The sequence below is a fragment of the Mauremys mutica genome, chromosome 3 (assembly GCF_020497125.1).
Source record: "Mauremys mutica isolate MM-2020 ecotype Southern chromosome 3, ASM2049712v1, whole genome shotgun sequence".
Classification (NCBI taxonomy): Eukaryota; Metazoa; Chordata; order Testudines; family Geoemydidae; genus Mauremys; species Mauremys mutica.
Window position 1 is genome coordinate 168,080,676 of NC_059074.1, and position 23,006 is coordinate 168,103,681.

General features: G+C 41.7%; 1 protein-coding gene across 5 annotated transcripts in view; it reads right to left on the reverse strand.

The window, feature by feature from the left end:
* HHAT (hedgehog acyltransferase) overlaps nucleotides 1–23,006 on the reverse strand; it is a 368,911-nt gene that overhangs the window by 113,687 nt on the left and 232,218 nt on the right. For all 5 annotated transcript variants that reach the window (XM_045008651.1, XM_045008652.1, XM_045008655.1 and 2 more), the window contains one exon: nucleotides 10,078–10,222. In XM_045008651.1, the coding sequence (XP_044864586.1) occupies nucleotides 10,078–10,222 (145 nt within the window). The remainder of the gene's footprint in view (nucleotides 1–10,077; nucleotides 10,223–23,006) is intronic.

Consider the following 23,006-nt stretch of genomic DNA (forward strand, 5'->3'; position numbering starts at 1 on the left):
CTCCTTAACTTTCACTCTGCACTGCACTGAGTCCCTGCTGTGGCCTTTATCCGTCATAGCCTTAGAAATTCTTTCAAATACTTTTTCATTTCGTCTTTTGGAACGCAGTTCTGTTAGCACTGAATCCTCTCCCCATATAGCGATCAGATCCAGTACCTCCCGTGCAGTCCATGCTGGGGCTCTTTTTCGATTCTCAGGAGACTGCATTGTTACCTGTGCAGATGAGCTGTGCGTGGTCACCTGTGCTGATGAGCTCTCCACGCTGGGGAAGCAGGAAATGAATTTCAAAAGTTCGCGGGGCTTTTCCTGTCTACCTGGCCAGTGCATCCGAGTTCAGAATGCTGTCCAGAGCGGTCAGTGGTGCACTGTGGGATACCGCCCGGAGGCCAATACCGTCGATTTGCGGCCACACTAACCCTATTCCGATATGTTAATCCCGATATTAGCGCTACTCCTCTCGTCGGGGAGGAGTACAGAAACCGATTTAAAGAGCCATTAAAATCGATATAAGGTGCCTCCTAGTGTGGACGGGTGTGGCGTTAAATCGGTTTTACGCTCCTAAAACCGGTTTAAATGCCTAGTGTAGACCAGGCTTCTGTCTATAAAGCTGATAGCTATGTGCGTCGCTATTGACTCTCAGTGCTTTGAAGCAAGATGCTTCCAATAGACTGGGGGACACAGGCTGTAGGAACCACCCTCCGTTTTCTGTCTAAAAAATGTGAAACACATACAAAGCACATACAAAATTAACTCTAAATACACACACACACACACACACTTGTATGGACATTATATTGCACTTTTGTTATTTCTGGTTGTAGTAGTTTGGACATACAGAAACATTTAACACGATGTACAAAATAAGAGCTTACTATCTGTGGCCCCAATCCTGCAATCAGATCAGTGCAGGTAGATCTCTATTCATGTGTTGTGCCAATGGTGTACGGGACCTATCTGCATCAATTAGATTGCAGGATCGAGACTTATGATTTTAAACAAATGTGTAGACTTAAGTTCACAAACCACTTCTAACTTTAAAATTGCAATGCTCCATATCTGTTTTAAATAGAATGCCTGTCCAAAATAATTCAATTCAACAGAAGGCTGAGTGTCCAAGTTAATCCGGTGAACATACTTTCTTCTTTTAACTCTTAAAATAGTGTGCAAATATTTGTTTTTAAAAAATTCTCGCCTGCACAGAAAAATTGCCAGCTCTCTAACTCATTGCAAACTGCCAGGAGAAATAGCCACATTCAGTTTTCTTGGATCTTTGCCAGCTCACGTACCAATGAAATGGGCCCACCAAATAAGATTGTAAAATAAGCAGTTGTAAGAACAAATATCCTTTGTATGTGAAGAGGTATAAATCATTTGAAAGAATGTGAAATCTGCCTGTGGTGACACATGCAGCTATGCAATATTTTTTTTAATTTATGTAATCCATCAATATAGCATTCATAGCAGTAGTTTGAAAAAGCTGGCTTTAAGTTTTTGAGTAACACCGTAGCAAGTGTAAATTCTCATCCTATAATACTGAACAGGATAGTCTGGAGAAGAACCAGAATTTCGGAGGAGAAACCATGGAGTGGAATGTAAAACAAAGTGGACTGCACGACTGAGACTTGATCAGGAAAGATTAGTTTAAAGAGAAAGGATACAAAACTGCAGCACAAGCCACTGAGCAAGGGCTAATGACATGAAACTAAATGACATTCAACTGTTTTGACTGAGTTCTCTCTGAGTTTTTGGGGTTTATTTCAATCCCAAATCAAAGCAAGCATGAAGGTGGTAAACCATCCAAATCAATCCTGAAGAAATGGTTTGCACAAATCCCTACCAATAGAAGCCACTACATTTCATACAGCTGTACTTTGACTACGTACTGAGACTCACTGTCCCACAGGAGTTAACTAAAAAAACCGAGTCCCTTGGGTAAACATGCATCCTAAACTCTATGAATGATCAACCATGGAACTAGTCCCCTCTTCCCCTCAACAGGAAGGAATATGGCCAGTGCATATCGGTATGGGGCATGCCAGGAAAATTCAGGGGCTCTTCTTTATCCACTGGGTAAATTGCAAAGGACCATGCAGATACTGGGACATCCCACCTGCTAGGCTCTCTGGTCTCTCTCTTCTGGGACTATACACACCCATTTTCTTCCCCCTGTATTGGGTAGCTCATTACAAAACACTCCTGTACAGCCAAACTCCCTCTACTCAAAATGCAAGTTATCCAAATCCATGGTGTGTCCTCCATGTAGCCCTGTTAATCACCTGTTAATAACTCCTCAATGAGCTTCTTAGTGCCTATTAGTACTAATCAACTGCTTTGTACTTTTAATGCTTAATGCTCTGTACATTAAAGGGTAAAAAAACCCCTTTGAATTTAGTATGAATACCAAAATTGTATTTAAACACATCCTTTTAATACAATTTTGGTGTTTTAAGAAACTCAATATAGTAATTTTTTATTCTTTAATAAAAGTACAACACATTAAGCATTAAAAGTACAAAGTTACTGATTTGCGCTAACGGGTATTAAGAGGCTAATTGAGAAATTATTAGCGGGTGATTAACTAACAGAGCTACGTGCAGTGAAGCGGCAGCTCAAAATAGGACTTACGTTTATCTGAATGCTTAGTTATTGGAAAGTTTCAGATGTCCCCCCAGCCATTTGGATAACCGGGACTGTACAGTACTTCCAAAGCTTTACACATTCATGCCTTCCCTGCCACCAAACCCTATCCACATGTTGATATAGGTGTTATATAGGGCCTGATCCTAGAAAGTACTGAGCATCCTCAAGCCTTACTGAAGTGAATGAGAGTTTATGATCCTCAACACATCTCAGTGGATACTGAGAACCTTACAGGATTCAGCCCATAGTTTGTAATCTCCTTGTGGCAGGGACCTGCCCTCCATATTTGCCTCTAAAGTCCCATGCAGATCAGTGATGCTATATGAAGAATAAGTAGTAACTCATGCTATTGTAAATTATTATTTTTGATGCACAAAGAAGGGAGGATCAACCACTAATAATCAAGTGATTTTCTGCAGAAGGAAAGACCATATTGTGCTGCCACTAAAGCAAATGGCAAAACTCCCGCATGGAGGATCGAGCCCTGAATGATCATGGTGTTCAGCGAGTCCCCTCAAAATGAGATTAATTCATCACACAATTTCCATAAAATGAAATAAATATAGGCTGCGAGAATAATTTTCAGTGCTATGATTTAATGTAATTAAGAAATAATATCGTTTGAATTTCATGTTGTCACAGGATGATGGTCTCCTGCTGCTAGACAAATACCAAATCAGCCAGCATTTACTGAAAATAAACATTGAGGCAGAGACTCCGAAGTTTTTCAAAGCAAGAAGTATCTGTCCTGTGACAACCTTCCATACTAATGTGTGTTTTATTACATCAAATGATGTAGCAGCTGTCATCTTGTCTAATGACTGCTTGCATGGCTGTAGAATGGAAACAACTCACTGCCCACCAGCTTGGAACCTTGCTCCTGCGAGAAACGCAGGGGGATGAGGGTGCTGCAAAAGTGTAGAGGAGCTTGAAGGCATTCAGTCTGAATGAGGGTGCACTGCGAGGGCATGGAGCACACTTGGTGCAGAAAAGTGCACTGTGCACTGCCCAGGGTGCAAGCTGCCAGATCACCAGCAGGCACAGAGGTGAGGGTGGGGTGAGGACTTGGACTCATTTGCAACCTGACTGGGCATATCCAGTCTATATTTTGCCTGACTCTTGTGCTGGTAAGAGGCTCTGGAAGAATCTCCCTATACCCTGTTTCCCAATGCACCCATACAGGGGCAGCAAGATTTTTGCCCTGTAACTTCAGTGAACAGCTGAATTCTGAAAGGGTTTATACACGGTCTTGTTTAAAAACTAGCAAAAAGACGACTTGTTTAGTCTGTTTCTATTTAGATGAAGGCTTCTCCATTCCCAACCAATAAACAAACATCAGCCATTGAGAAATCAGATTTGGTTTTGTACAGTACAACAGTTTTAACTTGTATCAGAAATGTGACTAATTAAATATTCTTATGTGTCACCACATGTTCTATCCTACTTAATGCTAAAGAAAACTAGCAAATGTGAAACCGAGCAAATATTTCAGGATCCCAGCAAACACTGTCTCATGAAACATTTAAAATTATTGTACCAACAACCCAGTTAAGCAATGCCTTCTTTTTATTGTTTCTCAGGTAAATTTCACAACAGATTTACAACTGCAAACAATTATTTATAAAATGCTAATGAAAACTGTTGATTATCATGCAATAATGTATCCCGTAATTCGTTTGAAGTAAAATGCAAAATAGAAAAATATGCTTTGCTGAAAATTCCTTGTCCAATGGCTAAGAACCCCAGGAAACAGTACTATGCTTATATAACAACAGGAAAATTCACAATTGTACCAGTTAGTAAAACAGGCTTCTGTACCTAGTGCCAATATTTCTGGCAATAAATAAATAAATAAATAAATAAATAAAAACCCTTTACTTTCCTCATAATTGATTTATAATAACTGCTATTGTATAGTTGTTCACTTCTAAACCTGATTACTGCCATTCAAAAGACTAGTTGAAAGACTAGTATTGTATTTGACTTAAGACCAGACACATATGGACACTTGCTTTACTGATTTTGCTGTGAAAGAAGGAATTGATGATTAAGGCTGTGAGTCTTTCACGGAGGTCACAGAAGTCACAGATTCTGTGACTTTCCGGGACCACTGGGACTTCTGCAGCAGCCGGTGCAGCTGACCCAGGGGCTGCCTGAGCAGCTCGGGCAGCCCCTGGACCAGAAGCACCAACTGCTGCTGGGGCAGTCTTGGGCCACCGTGCCCTCCCACCCCAGCAGCAGCAGGAGTTTGGGTGTGGGAGGCGGCTCAGGGCTCGGGCAGGGGGCTGGGGCCTGGGAGAGGGTGAGGGCTCTGGGCAACACTTATCTCGGGGGGACTCCTCAAAAGCAGCGACATGTCCCTCGTCTCCTAGGCAGAGGTATGGCCAGGCAGCTCTGCATGCTACCTCCGCCCACAGGCACCACCCCTGCAGCTCTCATTGGCCATGGTTCCTGGCCAATGGGAGCTGCGGAGCCGGTGCATGGGGCGGGAGCAGCGTGCAGAGCCGCCTGGTTGTGCCTCTGTCTAGGAGACCTGGGACATGTTGCCGCTTTCATGGAGCCATGCACCTGGAGCCTGCCAGCACCGCCAACCCCCGCCCCCCAGCAGCAGCAAGGGTCCCGGGCCACGTGCCACCACCCGCTCACCCTCCCCCAGCAGGAGTCCTGGGCTGCCCCCCCTCCCCAGAGCACCCATGGCACCCCTGGCCTCAGAGCACATGTGATGCTCCTGGGCCGCCCCCATGTTTTAGTTAGGGTTATACAGTACAAGCCATGGACAGGTCACGGGCCGGGAATAATTGTTCCCAGCCCGTGACCTGTCCATGACTTTTACTAAAAATACCTGTGACTAAAACGTAGCCTTATTGATGATCACAGAAATTTGGACGAGAACTGAATTTGCCTTCTATCTGCACAGGGCAGAAGGTAGGAGCAGTACTGTTACCTGTGCAGTTTTTAAATAAGCTTTGCTTTTCACTAATAAGGGCAGCTGTCCATACAGGGCGTTGCTGAGAGTGCTTTTGTGGAGCAGCAATCACTGCGACCTGGGTTCAATCCATTTTTAGAGTTTACTCTAGCAAACTCCCATTGGGCAAACTATCATTGTCTCTAATGAGGCCTTCAGGACTGGGTCCATTAAAAAGTATTTCTAGTGTACTCTTAATGAAACTCTACTACTTTAGGTCCTGATGCTGGAAATAAATGTATTGGCAGAGCCCTCTGCCTACATGGAGCTGTGGGGACTTCACTAATCATCCACATGCATGGTTCTCTTTGCAGGACTGAAGCTTTACTGCCTAGTAGTCCTTAAATCTCAGAGATTCAATTAAAAATATTAGACTGCACACATACACAATTACTAGTTTCACTGATACATTTTCACTTTGTAAAAGGATGTTGTAGGTCTTGCTTGGAATGCTTTCCCCACACAAACCAGGTGTAAAGATGGGTTTTTTTCCATGCAACTTCTATGAAAATTAAAAGCTTAAGGTAGTAGCCTCAATTCAGTTTCTAGAGAACAAGCATCCACAACACATACCCAAGAACACAACAGACACTAAATTACCCATTTTGGCAGCCTCAGCATATCAGCACAGAGACCAGCATTGAATAGGCTCAGCTCATGAACTGCCTTCACAGCCCCATTGTTCCATCAAGTTTAAGGTTGAAGTGCCATTGGCTGGGCAGTGCTAAGGAAGCCTGAATTGCAACTGCTCATGCTGTACCTGTGCTGTGGATAGAATATTTCAGTCCAGCAGCTTTCATACAAACTAACTCATCTATTTTAGAAAGTAATTTAAGAACAGAACTCCAATTTCTTTGAAGTAGCATTCTGATCACCATGATTAGATGTTCTGCATAAAAGCCAAAATTACAGGTTGTTAGCACAGATTGTCACACAGTGGGTGTTTTGTACATATTGCCATTCCAAGATTTATTTTACCTGTCAGACCTGACAATTCAGTAATGCCTGTAGTTGTAGCTTTAATGTCTGCATTGAAATATATAGTATTATTAAGTCATTCAGGTTCACCATTTACATTTTGAATAACTTTGCAAACAATCACCTCGTGAAGACAACAGGAGTGAGATTCATGTCTCCGCCTCCTTCTACCTGCTGCCCACATAGGCACATACACAAAGCCTGACTACTTGGTATTCTGAGGGGGTTGTAGGTAATTCACCATTCCTACTCCTGCACAGGTTGAAGGGCTAGAACATAGCTTCTCTAAGGCTGCTATTTCAGACCATGGGCCAAAATAGAGTTCTTTACCCCCTCCCCCTCCCAACCATTATACAAGGGTGTAACCCACTACACCCATGGAACTTATGGCCTCCCCAGCCCACCCTAAATCCACACTGGCCTATTATAAAGTCCTGCTCCACGGACTGCACGGAATGTGGCGATGCCCTAGCCTAGGAAGATATTCCATAGCCTCTCCTGTGCAGCCCCACCTCACAGTATACATGGTGCAAAGACTTGTTTGGGCTTTCCAAACTGGGGTGAATTTCTTGCAGATGTTAAAGAGGGACAGAGTGTGCAGATGACTTTTGGTGTCATTTTTCATCCCAAATTAATTTAACATTTTTTCTCTTTCCAACCCAAAGCTAACAGTTGTTGATTCAAACTGTTTAGAGATTCATCCAGCCTGTCTTAGTAGCACATCAGTGTACTCAAGTGTACTTCCCCTCTCTCATCCCCACTCCCCTAGGACTCTCCTAAATTGGATAGTTCCCTGGATAGCTGTACAATATTCATTACTATCTGAAGCAAAGCCTACCAAACAATTTTGATTTTGAAGTCTAACTCTTTGACTACTGTAAATTTGATCACTTAAGCAACAACAAAACAAACAAGAAAAAAAAACTGCTGAGTTTGTACTAGAACTTTGCTGCATGCAGGGGCACAGCTTTGGAAACAATGGAAGACAGGTGGCTTGAGTCCCCTTGTAAACAGATCCCAAATGAAGTTTGTTTGACCACTGGGATCACCTCCCATTTTAAACTGGACTCCTCTTACTGTTCTAGTAACAACACATTCCATCCAGAGTTCATCAGTGTCACAAAGAAAAAGAGAAAACCACACATGGAAACGTCACACTGCTGGTATTGTACAGGACACAAATGTACAAAAAAGGAATTTTCCAAACAAGTCAAAACATTCAGTGTTTAATCTCTAACTTTACACATTTAATCACAAAAATTAGAGACTAAAAAGAACCTTCAGGTCACCTAGTCCATCTTTTGACTGATACAAGAATACCCTGACAGCATATACCATAATGCTCTGTTTAATCTTGATTTAAACATTTCGAGGGATGGGTTCATGTGGGATCTAAATTATTTCTCTTCACCCTTAGAGTCTACACTCTAAAAATATTTGTAGATGGTTAGGTCTCCCATAGGTACAACAATTTTAATTATTTTAAATTAAACAATGATAGTTTGAATAGCTCATCTTGTTTTGCAATGGAGAACGCAACACTCAACACATGACATTTGTTCAGTAGCAGGAAGATGTGGGAACAGATAAAGAATGAAAGGTCAGCAAAATTTAAGACCACTTTCTGGTTTTGGTTTGTTATCCACCTTTGTCAGTGCAGTACAGTTTTTAGACGTGTTCTGTAATAGCAAATACTCATAGCCATGTGCATGATACCAGAATACGGACATGAAACACGTGACACTAAATTTCCTAACAGAAGTATGTGAGCTCTGTGAAGCAAAGTTTTTAGCTTCTTAAAAATAAAGATAAAGTGATTAAATTAACATGGAAAACAAAGTTTTGAATTATTACACTAATTTGTTATTCCAAACCTAGGCACTCTGTAATAGAAGATAAAATCTTTACTAATAATAAACAAAAAGAAACAACAAAAGCCAACCTACAATCAATTCTATGTTATGACAGAAGCCTTCAGAAGATGAAAATACAATTTTGTGTAAACTGCTAAAGCCTTCTCACGAATAAGGGCATATTTTAGTTCCAAAGGATCTTTTATAAAACCTCTACAGCAAACTATAGAAATGGATGAGCTTTCAGTAACTATTACTTATAGGAACAGAAACCATACTGTATATTAATATTCAGATAACAATAAATAATTCTTCTAGCAACTCTACTTTTTCCAATGTTTTTGTCATATTTCCTTAGCTGTGCTTACATTGTTGTTTGCAGTGTTGTTGTAGCCGTGTGGGTCCCAGGATATCAGAAACACAAAGTGGTTGAGGTAATAAGCTTTTGAGCTACACAGGGCTGTTCTTCCGAGCTGAAGAAGAGCTCTGTGTAGCTTGAAAGCTTGTCTCTTTCACCAACAGAAGGTGGTCCGATAAAAGATATTACCTCATCCACCTTGTCTCTGTAGTTGTACTTACACTGACCAAGAAAAACAACAAATAAACAAACCAAGAGTTGATCAGATAGTAAATGAACCCTTTCAACCTTTTCCTTGAAAATACTCGTTTTCAAGGAAAAAGGGATGCAGTGCAGTGCAGTGCATTGTTGGCTTTACGAGTGCTGCCAAAATAATAAAAACTAAATAATGTTTCACTACATTTTAGTCTAAAATATTTTTGTTACCTATCTTCATGCAATTTGATTGTGTTTAAGTTTTGTGGATTGATTTCTTTTTTGGTTGCCTTTATAGAGAGACATTCACTGAACATCATATGACCCCTGAACAAGTTCACTCTGTTAAGATGATTCCTAAGTGGGCTCTTTGAACTAAGCTGGGCCCTAAGCTAAGGTAAAAGAAGGGCAGGAGAAAAAAGCACAGGGAGAAGCCATTTTCTACAAGTTCCAGAGAAGCACGAGACAGCAGTGGGCTCACTGAGGAGCTTATGAGTGTAGGAACCTGTGGGTACTTCCCTCACAAGAAGAATCACCCCTTTATAAATATCAGCAGGACATCCATCCAGGCAGATCTACCACAAAGGCATTTGATTATCACTGCTCAGTTCTGACTGTATGGTAGCACTAGCCGGACACAGAGCCTTGATCTCACTTTGTTCATGGGGTTCCCTTCATAGAGAGCATGCACTGCATTGGATTTGGTGGGATAGTGTTTGTATTGATGTATGTGATGTGTTAATGTTAAAGTTGGGGGGGGGGGAACTTCCAGCCTGGCCAAATGATCATGCCATGCCTATTTGTTCATTAGTGTCAATCCACTTCTAGGAAAGCCTGGCACCCGGACAGGGGAACGATCTCCTTCAACCTCTGATGGTAGAGGAGGACTGATACCTTAAGTGAAGAACAACTATTAAACAATCCACTTTATAGATATTTAGATTCAGTGGGCCAGATTCTGATCTCCGTTACACTGTCAAGAGAATTACTTCAGCTTTTCACAGGGGTATTGAGATGACAATCTGACCTCTCAATCTCAAAGCAACATTTGAAAGCCTTATCACCTAGAGCATGTCAAAATAACTTACCTTGCACAAAAATCCTGTTCCAGTAGATTTTCCCAACTTGATTTCCTCCGAGAAACACTAGATTGGATAAAATCAACATTGAAGTGGAAACAGCTGCCAGGGCAGCATGAAGTCGACGACAAATTCTCGGTGAGAAAAAACGATCCTGACAAGAAACGAAAAGAAAGAAGGTTAACACAGAGTTAACACTCCAAAAATACAGAGAAACTGTTGTTGCAATAACATTTTTACAACTCACTTTGGAAAATGCAACGTAACGATGGCAGATAAGCATTCAGACTCGAGATCAAATCCTGAAGTGCTTATACTCTGCCAAAACTTCCACTGAGCCGATTGGGAGTTTTGACTGAGTAACGAGTTCAGGATTGGCCTTACAACTTTCACAATTATTTCAATGTAACAGATCATTTTTAGTTTTCACTATCTTCCACGAAGCATTCTGCCCGTGAGTTGAGCAGCAAACACACCTTCTTATATGGCCAATGGTATTCAATAGGTTCTAATAGCCAATTGGTTTCAAAGGACTAAAGTGATTCTGTCCAAATATAAAGGATTTAAAGAGCCACTAACATTTTCGATTAGGTAACAGCAAGTTCACTTTTGATTAGTTAATAAGCATTCGCTGACAGATGCCTCAGTTAAACCAGAATTGTTTAGTACAATAAGTTCCCTTATAAAAACAACAAATATTTTGATTGGAAAGTGAATTAAACTGTAAGTTGTGACATCACTGCTCATATTCATTTCAGAGGTGAACCTAGGTATTGTATAAAAACTTACATTGGCAAGACAGTTTTCGCCATTGATCTTAATGCAGCATATAAGTCAAGTTAACCACCACAATAACCTTGGAGCAGACTACGCACTGTAAATTAACACTGGCTGTACAATTTTAAAAAGTTTTGTCCTCCGTTAGGTTTCAGCCGGTAAAATGAATTACAAAGATAGCACTATGGTAAATCAGATTAAGAAAGCATACTGTATAGTTACAGTGTTGTATAAGGAACAACATATATTGTACACCACATTTTCAGGTTCCAAAAGTGTCTTTATTTAGGGGCTCATCCTCTCAGAATCTGAATGCTTCTCGCAAAGTAGTGAACATTCCAATCTCCCATGGGAGTTAAGGAAACTAGCCAGGAAGGGTTCAGCCTCTCACAGCTATTCACATCAAGTCAGGATGTTGTGGCAAAGGGTGCTGAGTATTTTATTACTGTAGCAACAATAAGAGCATTACAGTTGAACCCTGTTATGTCGCCGGCCTAGGGGTTTGCCAAAAATAGTCCAGATAACCGATGATCGAGATAAACCCCTATCCACCCCCCCACCCCTGAACTCCCCGCCCTCTCTCCAACACCCCCTCCCTGCCCTCTTACCGCGGTGCCTGCACGTGGCTGGATCCGGCGAAGCCGGACGGGGAAGCGGGCCGGGCGGCTGTGGACGGGGACCCGGAGCCGGGCAGCCAAAGAAGCGGGACCCGGTAAGCAGGCCGGGCGGCAGGCGAAGCGGGACCGGGTAAGCGGGGCCGGGCGGCAGGCGAAGCGGGGACCGGGTAAGCAGGCCGGGCGGGCCGGCGGCAGGCGAAGCGGGGACCAGGTATGCGGCCCGGGCGGGCGGGGCCGGGCAGGGACCGGATATGCGGGGCCGGGCGGGCGGGCGGCGAAGCGGAGCCGGGCGGAGGGGCGGGCGGCAAAGCGGGGACCGGCGAAGCGGAGCCGGGCGGGCAGGCGGCAGGCAAAGCGGGGACCAGGTATGCGGGGCCGGGCGGGGCCGGGCAGGGACCGGGTATGCGGGGCCGGGCTGGCGGGGCCGGGCAGGGACCGGGTATGCGGGGACGGGCGGGCGGGCGGCGAAGCGAAGCCGGCGGAGGGGCGGGCGGCAAAGCGGGGACCGGCGAAGCGGAGCCGGGCGGGCAGGCGGCAGGCAAAGCGGGGACCAGGTATGCGGGGCCGGGCGGGGCCGGGCCGGGACCGGGTATGCGGGGCCGGGCTGGCGGGGCCGGGCAGGGACCGGGTATGCGGGGACGGGCGGGCGGGGACGGGCAGGGACCGGGTATGCGGGGGCGGGTGGGCGGCTGGGGACGCGGGGAGCCGGGCTCGAGATATTAGGGTTGGGCAAATCGACATAAGGGATGAGAAACCCATAAGATAAAGAGGGAGTTTGGCGGTTCCACTTGTAAAACCTCGAGTTAATAGGATTGGCAAGTTAACCGAGGTCGAGATAAATGGGTTCGACTGTAATTTGTTTATCTGTAATAGCTGTATTGTACCAGAATTAGTGCTCAGACACCAGAAACATGGAACTTGTACAAAATGGTCCCACAAATTTTACTAGGGAGTCAAGTAGACTGCTAGCTTTGTAAACATCAGAATAGACATCTGCAGATGACTGAAAACAAAGGCCCAAAAATTCAAATAAATATACAGGCCTAAAAATGTCATTACAATGTATTTCTGAACAGTAACTCTTTTGTAACCTGCATGTTTGCCAGTCTAATGTATATCAGCACTATTCAGCAAAGAAATGCTGACATATAGTCAGCTGAAAAAAAGTGAGTCAACACACCCACACCCATAACAATGGAACAATGAGATGCAGTCTGAAATGTACCCAGTAATAGTGAATCTCCCACACAACTCCAGGGAAAATATACACTGAATATAAAGGCTGGGATTTTCCTTTGAAAATCTGAGCCCAAAACGAAGTAATCACAGAGGGAAGTGTGTGGACTACAACAATAACCCCAATACTGTGAGTTACTTAATAAAATAATATTTTAGGGATGTTAACCAATAATATACCATTTTTTAAATATTTTTGGAGTTTTTTTACATTTTCAAATATATTGATTTCAATTACAACACAGAATACAAAGTGTACAGTACTCACTTTATATTATTATTTTTATTACAAATATTTGCACTGTAAAAAACAAAAGACAGTATTTTTCAATTTACCTAATACAAGTACTGGAGTGCAATCTCTTTATCATGCAAGTTGAACTTACAAATATAGAATTATGTACAAAAATAACTGCATTCAAAAATAAAACAATGTAAAACTTTAGAGCCTATAAGTGCACTCAGTCCTACTTCTTGTACAGCCAATCACTCAAACAAACAAGTTTGTTTACATTTGAAAGAGATAATGCTGCCAGCTTCTTGTTTACAATGTCACCTAAAAGTGAGAACAAGCGTTCGCATGGCACTTTTGTAGCTGGTGTTGCAAGGTATTTACATGCCAGACATACTAAACATTTCTATGCCCCTTCATGCTTTGGCCACCATTCCAGAGGACATGCCTCCAGGCTGACGATACTCGTTAAAAAAATAATGAGTTAATTAAATTTGTGAGTGAACTCCTTGGGGGAGAATTGTATGTCTCCTGCTCTGTTTTACCTGCATTCTTCCATATACAATATACACTACAAGTCATGGACAGTCATGGCCGTGAATTGTTTACTGCCCATGACCTGTCCATGACTTTTACTAAAAATACCAGTGACTAAAATGTAGCCTTAACCATGACTCCTACATTATGCTCTCCCTTCCTCCCTCTCTCTCTCTATCACTCTGCCCTCCACCATCAAGGGTGAAAAAATCCCAGTGGCTCAACACTAGGGTGACCAGATAGCAAATGTGAAAAATCGGGATGTGGGTGGGGGGTAATAGGAGCCTATATAAGAAAAAGACCCAAAAATTGTGACTGTCCCAATAAAATTGGGACATCTTATCACTCTACTCAACACTGTACAGCAACCAGAAACAGTAGTTTAGCGCAGGAAACCAAGAAGTGTAAAACTGTAGGGAGACTTGAGATAGGCAAAATAACACCCAAATTAGAATTTGGCCAAGTCTCCCACCAGGGGCGGCTCTAGACATTTTGCTGCGCCAAGCACGGAGGATCCGCTGGTCCTGGGACCAGTGGACCCTCGGCAGGCAAGCCGCCGAAGGCAGCCTGCCTGCCGCCCTCCCGGCGCCGGCAGAGCACCCCCCGCGGCTTGCCGCCCCAAGCATGCGCTTGGTGCGCTGGTGCCTGGAGCCGCCCCTGTCTCCCACGAAAGTAATGATCAGGCCCAGTGCTGCCTAGTTTATGAGATCTGATAGTTTCACAACCCAAGGTGGCATGACTATAGCATGTATAACAGCCTCCCTTAATTAAAACAAACATACAATTATAGGTTTGAGTTTATTTATAAATAGAAATGGATTACCCTTACAGAAAGGAAAAATCAATATGTACTACAGACAGCTTGTACTGTTTAAATGTGTGTCTTTGGTCATTTACAAGATATAAGAGCATTTCAGCACAGAAACAGTTGCTTCATTGAACTATTTGAGGGCTCTGCTGTAGCTAATTTTCATTATTCCGCTAGGAATTGATCCACAAATCAGTAAAGATTTTCTTGGGAGTGTTTGAACTTTCTACACATCGGTAACAAAGATAGAAAAATCTAACTGTTTTTTTAAATGTCTCATGTCATGCAGAAAAATCCAATTATGAAAGTACCCGAGCATCTATTGTGTCCAAATTAACCCAGTGGAAGCAGTAATTTACCAATGAGACAGGATTGAGGTGAGTCTTGATTAACAGCAATAATATTTGTGATTTAAATATGTATCATGCTGTTGATTGTTCTCAAGATCTGACAGTTTGTCTCCATGAAAGCTATTTCAAAAGCTCTTCTCTGTGCTGTTTCACTCTCTAGATGATCAATTCTACTGCTGCAAGAAAAATGCCAGCAGTTACTCTAAGTTCTGACTTCAGCTGTATAGTTTCTTTGGAAGCTGGTGTTCAATTGTGGAATCTGAAATCCTCATCTCCCCCTTTTTCTGCTGCCAAGAAAAGTGTCATTTAATTAATTGTCTGGTGTTTAAGTTACAAAAAAGTTGTGGACACTTGACCAAAAATCTTATATTGGCATCCATGCTCATTGGCCACTTTCACTCATGGTCTGGAGTCTATAGCTGACTGCCTCTACATTTGATTTATTTATCTATTTTTCCAATCTGTAAAGATAAACCTATCATGGCCTCTAGGCATATACACAAAAAACTACAATCACACATCACTCAGATCCTCTGATGGGGCCCAGAAACACAAAGTGCAACATTGGAGAAGCGTGTGCAAATGTTGCTTTAAGCGACTTCTGCACTTGTCCTGATCCTCGGCAGTCTGTACTCCAGTCCCTGGTGTAAATAAGTGCAGCCTAAACCTCCCTCTCAGCCAGTCACTGGAAAAGATGAACTACTACTGAACTCTGTTGGGTCAAGGTAATCTGAGGGCAGCAACTATTGCTAGATTTGGCTCAGCATAACTAGAGTTGCCAGGTGTCCAGTTTTCGGGCAGCACCTGTGGACGGGGCAGTGCGCAGAGCCACCTGGCTGTGCCTCCATGTAGGAGCTGGGAGGTGACATGTCGCTGCTTCCAGGAGCTGCTTAAGATAAGTGCCACCCAGAGCCTGCACTCCTGACACACACCCCATGTCCTAACCCCCTGCCCTCCAAACCCCTCAGTCCCAGCCCGGAGCACCCTCCTGCACCCCAAATCCCTCATCCCCGGCCCCACACCAGAGCCCGCACCCCCAGCCAGAGCCCTCACAGCCCAATCCCCTGCCTGGAACCCCCTCCTGCACCCTGTACCCCTCATTTCTAGCCCCACACCAGAACTTGCACCCCCAGCCCAGAGTCCTCACCCCCTCCTGCACCCCAATCCCCTATGCCAGCCCGGTGAAAATGAGCGAGTGAGTGAGGGTGGGGAGAGTGAGCAACGGGGGGGGGGGTGGAGTGACCAGGGGCGGGGCCTCAGAGGAGGGACGGGGCAAGGATGTTCGGTTTTGTGCAAGTAGAAAGTTGCCAATCCTAAGCATAACCGTCTCAATAATCTTCCCCTCAAAAGGAAGGCTTATAAAGACAAATGACTAGCATCGCAATCCACCTCATTTAAAAGTCTGTGCTGGGAGAGGCTACAGCAAACTTCCATGTAAATCCAATATTGCTATCGAGATTGTTGAGGTGGTTAGAGTGCTTTAAACAAGGGCCTATCTCACAGGAATTAAATCTTGTCAATGTTTGGGGAGTCCTAATATGATTGAATTTACACCTTCATGCAGCACAACAGTCATTTCCCACACTTGTCTTTTGTTACATGGAACTGCCTTTCTGGAGACTCAAGAATGCAGGAACAAGATAAGAAAAAATTGGGAGCTACAATAAATACTGAGTCTTACACATAACAGAGTATATATTATAGGACTGTGCACACAATTGAATAAGGCTCTAACATGCCAATACTAAGATGAGTGTGGTATAAATACATTGTGCTTGATTCACCATTCCTCTGCTGCAGTTTTACCTTCCTTTATCTTTTAATTGAGCTGAATGCTTAATACAATTTTTGGGAGAGATGACATCCATTTAGCTACCTTGTTCACTATCTGGTCTGCATGATTTTTTTTTCTGTCAGCCACCTTATCCAGGACAATTTTAAAGTGAGAGAAAGGCTTTGTACTTTTATTCAGAACGTATATTGCACTATTGCCTGTGCTCCATGCATTGAGCAAAGAACTTTCATGGATGGGACACATAATCCCAGTTTGATCCTTCATTTTCAACCACCAAGATATGAAGGATAAGTGTGATTGCGATTTAAGATTGTTGAGTCTCTAGCATTTGAAGTTTATAAGGGATTTTAATAGAGGTCTCGGGTTTGTAATCCAGATTACGTTGGAGTGGAACATTAATTGCATTCAGTGCTAATACTGATGACAGCCAGCTGACTCATTTCAGTTCGCCTTTTTGTACATATGTACAGAATAAAATATTTTTGCAAGTGTCGTTGATATAAAGGTCATAAAAAAGTTAGAAGGCAAAATACATGTGGGCTGTTTTGACTAATTCATCAGGATTATAGTTGCACAAGTGGTATGAGTATGTTACTGAAGATGAGACTTTGGAAAATCAAATTTCTAACTCTTGGACCATGTATTGAAATTTTCCTTTAACTAGTAGTCACCAGGGATCTTCTCTCCACCCAGTATTATGACCAAAGGATATTGCCAAGAGCATGCTTACCTCTATAAGGCAGCAATATAAGCGATCCAGTTATTCTGAGTAGGATTCTTGGTTTTTTCCCTTAAGAGAGACACTTAGGAATGAGAGCTACCCTCCTCAAACCTCTTCCCCAGGCACTGCAATGATAATAGCTCTCAACAGTCTGAGGAGTAATACCTTGAAGTGTCTTCTAAATCTGGGTAATTTGGATTGTAGTTACTTGCCAAAAATAATGGCACTATATAAAACCAAGAAAATGGGTGAAGAGCTGAATGAGGATGGAATGGATGGGATGTAGAGAAGGGAAATGACATATTTTGACTAATGGTTATTTTATTTATCTGCAGTTAAGAATACCAAAAATGGAGGCTAGGGTGTGACTGAGCAGCTGGAGGACCATATGGGATAAATAAACGATTAGACATTTTGACAAAGCTTTACCAAACTATACAAATTCACGTAATTTTTAAAGTGAGCATAAAAATGAAAATTGGGTGGGTTTGAGGAGCTGGGCAACTTTTAAAAACACATCAATGTGTATCATCAAAGTAGAATGTTGACCAAACAGTGTCTGGAATGGTCTGGAAACAGAGAGAGTCCAGTGAGAGTGGATGACTCTCTTCTGAGGGGGAGGGAGGCACCTATCTGTTGGCCTGACATAGCATCCCAGGAGGTATGTTGCCTCCCAGGGGCCCGTATCTGAGCCATTAGGAAACAGGAGACAGACTTGTTGAAAATCTCTGTGTAAGGATAAAAGGAGTAAAAAACAAGGGTGATATCATTGTAGGGGTCTATTACAGACCATCTAACCAGGAAGGTAAGCTTCCTGGATGAGGCTTTGTATAAACAACTAACAAAATCATCCAAACCAACAGGACTTGGTGGCGATGGGGGACTTCAACCTCCCAGACATCTGTTGGGAAAATAACACAGCATGGCACAGATTATCCAACAAGTTCTTGGAATGTATTGGAGATATTTTTTTATTTCAGAAGCAGAGAAAGCCAGTAGGGGAGATGCTGTTCTAGATGTGATTTTGACAAAGAGGGAAGAACTAGTTGAGAATTTGAAAGTGGAAGGCAGCTTGGGTGAAAGTGATAATGAAATGACAGAGTTCATGATTCTAAGGAACAGTAGGAGGGAAAACAGCACAATAAAGAAAATGGATTTCAAGAAGTCGGACTTTAGCAAACTCAGGTAGTTGGTAGGTAAGATCCCTTGGGAAGCAAGTCTAAGGCAAAAAACAACTGAAGACAGTTGGCAGTTTTCAAAGAGACATTATTAAGGGCACAAGAGCAAACTATCCCATTGCATAGGAAATATAGGAAGTATGGGAAGAGACCACCCTGGCTTAACGAGGAAAACTTCAATGATCTGAAACTCAAAAAGTGGAAACTAGGTCAAATTACAAAGGATGAACATAAACAACACAAGTATGTAGGGACAAAATTAGAAAGGCCAAGGCACAAAACAAGATTAAACTAGCTAGAGACATAAAGGGTAACAAGAAAACAGTCTACAAATACATTAGAAAAAAAGAGGAAGACCAAGGAAAGGATAGGCCCATTACTCTGTGAGGGAGAAAAAACAACAACAGAAAATGGCAGAAGTACTAAATCACTTTTTTGTTTCAGTTTTCACCAAAAATTTTAGCAGCAATTGCACATCTAATTTAATGAATGCCAGTAAAAATGAGGAAGGATAAGATGCAAAACTAGGGAAAGAACAAGTTAAAAATTACTTAGACAAGTTAAATGTTTTCAAGTCACCAGGGCCTGATGAAATGCATCCTAGAATACTCAAGGAGCTGACTGAGGAGATATCTGAGCCATCGATATTTAAGTAATACAATTTCAGCTACGTGAATAACAAAGCTGAAGTCGATGTACTTAGATCTACTCACCGCTGTGTCTTCACTGCAGTGAGTCGACTGCTGCCGCTCCCCCGTCGATTCCGTCTGCGCCTCTTGCGCTGGTGGAGTACAGGAGTCGATGGGAGAGTGCGCAGAGGGGTCGATTTATCGTGTCTAGACTAGATGCGATAAATCGACCTCTGCTGGATCGATCGCTGCCCGCCAATCCGGCGGATAGTATAGACATACCCATAGTGCCCATCTATAAAAAGCGGAATAAAACCTGGGGAATTACAGACCAGTCAGCTTAACTTCAGTGCAATCAATTAATTTGCAGACACCCAGAAGATAATAAGGTGATAATTAACAGTCAGCATGGATTTGTCAAGAACAAATGGTGTCAAACCAACCTAATAGCTTTCTTTAACAGGGTAACAAGCCTTGTGAATGGGGTGAAGCATTAGATGTGGTATATCTTGACTTTAGTAAAGCTTTTGATACTGTCTTGCATTACCTTCTCATAAACAAACTAGGGAAATACAACCTCGATGGAGCTACTGTAAGGTGGGTGCATAACTGGTTGGAAAACCATTCCCAGAGAGTAGTTATCAGTGGTTCACAGTCAAGCTGAAAGGGTATATCGAGTAGGATCTGCTACCGTTCACTTCTGGGACAACTGATGGAGTTTTAACTGATTTGTAAAGTCATATGGGTTCTGGCTATCCGAGAGTGCTTCTCTCTCTCTCTCTCTCTCTCTCTCTCTGAGCCAATGGGATCGCTGTGGTCAGGTGGGCACTCTTCCTTATGCTCCCACAGATTTGAAGGTCTGAGTACATCCTATATAGAGGGCTGCCAGCTCTGGACATCACTCCCTCATTTGGTCCTGCAGAATCCAAATGAGCTGATCTTTGGAATATGATGTACAGCCCATCCATTACTCAGGCTTTTGTCGTCTCAGGAGATGACCACACTGGGATCTCAATAAATGGCATCCTGGAGTAAGAGTCTAAGTTATATGTTTTAAAACTATGTATGTTATTCTAACTCCGTACAGCTGCTCAGAGACAGAGAAAGGGGGTAAATCTTCCAACCCTACAGCTTAAGGAAATAAATAAATAAAATAGATTTCAGTCCAAATAAAAGGTCATCCATTATGCAGAAACTATTACTGGAAATAGCTTTCATTTAATAGAACCAATATGTTTCAAGTAAAATGTGCAAGTACATACATCATTCTGTCATTTAAAAGAGAAAGGTTAAGATACAGGCTCTTGACCCTCATACAGTAAGTGACAGAAAAATTTACATCCAATAAATGAAGTGATACATTTCCTGCATAATAAAGGTCATCAAAGCTTAGTGTGTGCTGGAAACTAGCTAAGAATGTCTTAATGTACTGAAGAGGCATGTGCTCATTAAAGGCTTAATCCTCTGGGAGGTGCTGAGCACCCTCAATTACCTGGATAAAGCCCTAAAACGAGTGTGGGACCCATGTTGAGAGGATATAACTGAGGGTCAGGTGCTGGAGGGGGCATTACAGTTACTTTATAGTTACCTTATTTAATTTAGATGAGTTACATTCCTAAGAATGAATTTTCCTTTCAAAAATCCATTGTTAACTATTTATAGCCACAGGATCCAGTCAATGGGTGTCTTTCCATTGACTTTACTGGGTGCTGGATCTGACCGTTGGGCCCTGATCTAGCAAACAGTTAACAAATGTGCCTAACTTTACTTGCGTTATTAGTCCTATTGACTTTAACAGGACTATTCACATCAGTAAATTTACATATAGGAGCAAGTGTTTGTAGGATAAGGCCCAATCCTGCCAACACCTATGCACATGAGCAACTTAACTCATGATTTTAATGGAAAACTTCCTGAGTAAAGTTACGCATGTCTACCTCTTTACAGGCTCAGGACATAAAAACTGACATCTTAATGTCTGCAGATTTCTATAGCTCCAAGGACAGGACTCAGAGATTGCAAAATACTTAAACAATTTAAATATTTAAACAAAACAAAAAAACCCTGCTCTTAAAACTACTAAAATAAAGCTCTCTCCAAAGCTGAAAATATGAATGTCACAATTCTTGCTTCTGGTCCCCAGTACGGTAGGAGTTATTTTACTATGGAGGTAAACAAGTGAAATTTATTTTTATAAAGAGAACCTCTGCTGTGCATTAAGACAATGTGAAAAATATGGAAATTACTACTATGAAACTGGTCCTATATGTGCAAAAAAGGATTAAAAAAATAACTCACCTCTTTTCTGAAACCACAAAGAAAGCTAGTGCTTTGACCACTGATGCCTTGTGTCAGAGTTATGGTACATTGAAATTGACTTATCATTCCATTTTACTGCAGTCATTAATGCAGATTTAAACACAAAACTTGGTGAAATATTTTAGACAAAAAGACTAAAAGCCTGTATAAAGGGATAGTGCCTGTCACTGTAAAATAGTGTTTAAAATAAATGGATGATTCCAATTTGATTCATTTCTGTGCTTAGTTCTTTAAGGGCAACATTTTTAGATTTAGTTAATAAACCACAGGTTCATTAACTACAGTATTTTTTTTAAATTACATTCCATTTAATTTTAGTTTCTTTCCTAGCTTGATACACACATCTTGCATTTTAATGTGGAAGAAACAGGAATGTAAATGTTATGGTTTCAATTAAGATTAAAAAAATTTAGCAGGAAGCATTTAAACCCATGAATGGCTGACAGCATCTCTTTACCTCTTTACATTATTATTATTTTTTGTAATGGGATTTTTGGAAACTGTCCAAAAGCTATAGTAAAGAACATCAAGTAATAAGTTAGTTAAAATAATCATTTAATGGGGGGAGCCAACTTGTTATCCCTTAAATAAATGCAAATGCACGGTTTCTTTTCTTACTTCAAATAGAGCAGACTAAATCACAGAATCCTAGAAATCCGTTTTTTTAAATGGCCTGATACTGCTTATTTAGTATTGACAGAAATTCTGCCATTGACTTCAAATGGAGCAAGACTGGGACCTTTCTCCATGTATCAGGGACTAATTTAGGATTGTGGGCTACAAAACTCTATTACTTTGTTGAGTCTAGTTTCTAGTGTCCCAAGCAATGGGACTCTAAAAGAAACAAGAGTTGCCAAAAGCCACTCTTTTTTTTTTTTTTTACTCTAATAAAATGCTCTGGATACTGACCAGCTTTTTTTGCACGATATTTATTACTGTTTCATCTGCTTTGAATGGAGAAATACAAGTGCTTTGATAAATAGATTAAAATATTATTGAGTTTCACTGTAGCTTCCTTTAGGGTATTTGTATTTTTCTATAAATGCTTTTTGATAACTTCATACAGCAATATTTCTCAGTGAATAAAAAAAAAAGTACAGTTGGGGGACTACACTACAGCTGTATGCATAAAGCACAGCACTGTTAAGGAACTGAAAGAGAACTGATCGGTTTCAGATCAAACCTTTTTTTTATTTTAATTAAGATCAGTTTCAACAAACTTTCGAGATGGTTTCTGTTCATGTAGTTTCACTCCCCTCAAATATTGCATCCAGGTTAATTTAAGCCCAAATGGTGGAGTAAAATCTCAAAAAAAACCCATCAAATTTCATTCACGGCTGTGAAAACATGTTTGGACCATGTTTTAATTTCAATATGTCCAGTTCACTCTGAATACAATGCGAATGTACTTTTTAAAACAAGAAATATAGGGCCTGATTCTCCTTATGCCTATATCTAATCAGCGCATGAGGAACAACAACATGCCAAAGAGGGGTCTCAGAATGCTTTAGATTACTTGCAAAAGAGGTACAAAGAAAAAGTGAGACGACCCCATGAAAAAATGCCAAAAGAGGTGATTTATAAACTCTCGGTATTATATCTATGTCAGGTCATTTTTCAGCAAACCACCACAAACATTCAAGTAGTGCTCAAACTTTAGATCCCATGAGTTTTTTAATGCAATTTCAACTTGATTTTTATAAAATAAAGGTTTAAAGCTCCCGTAAAACTGAACTCTG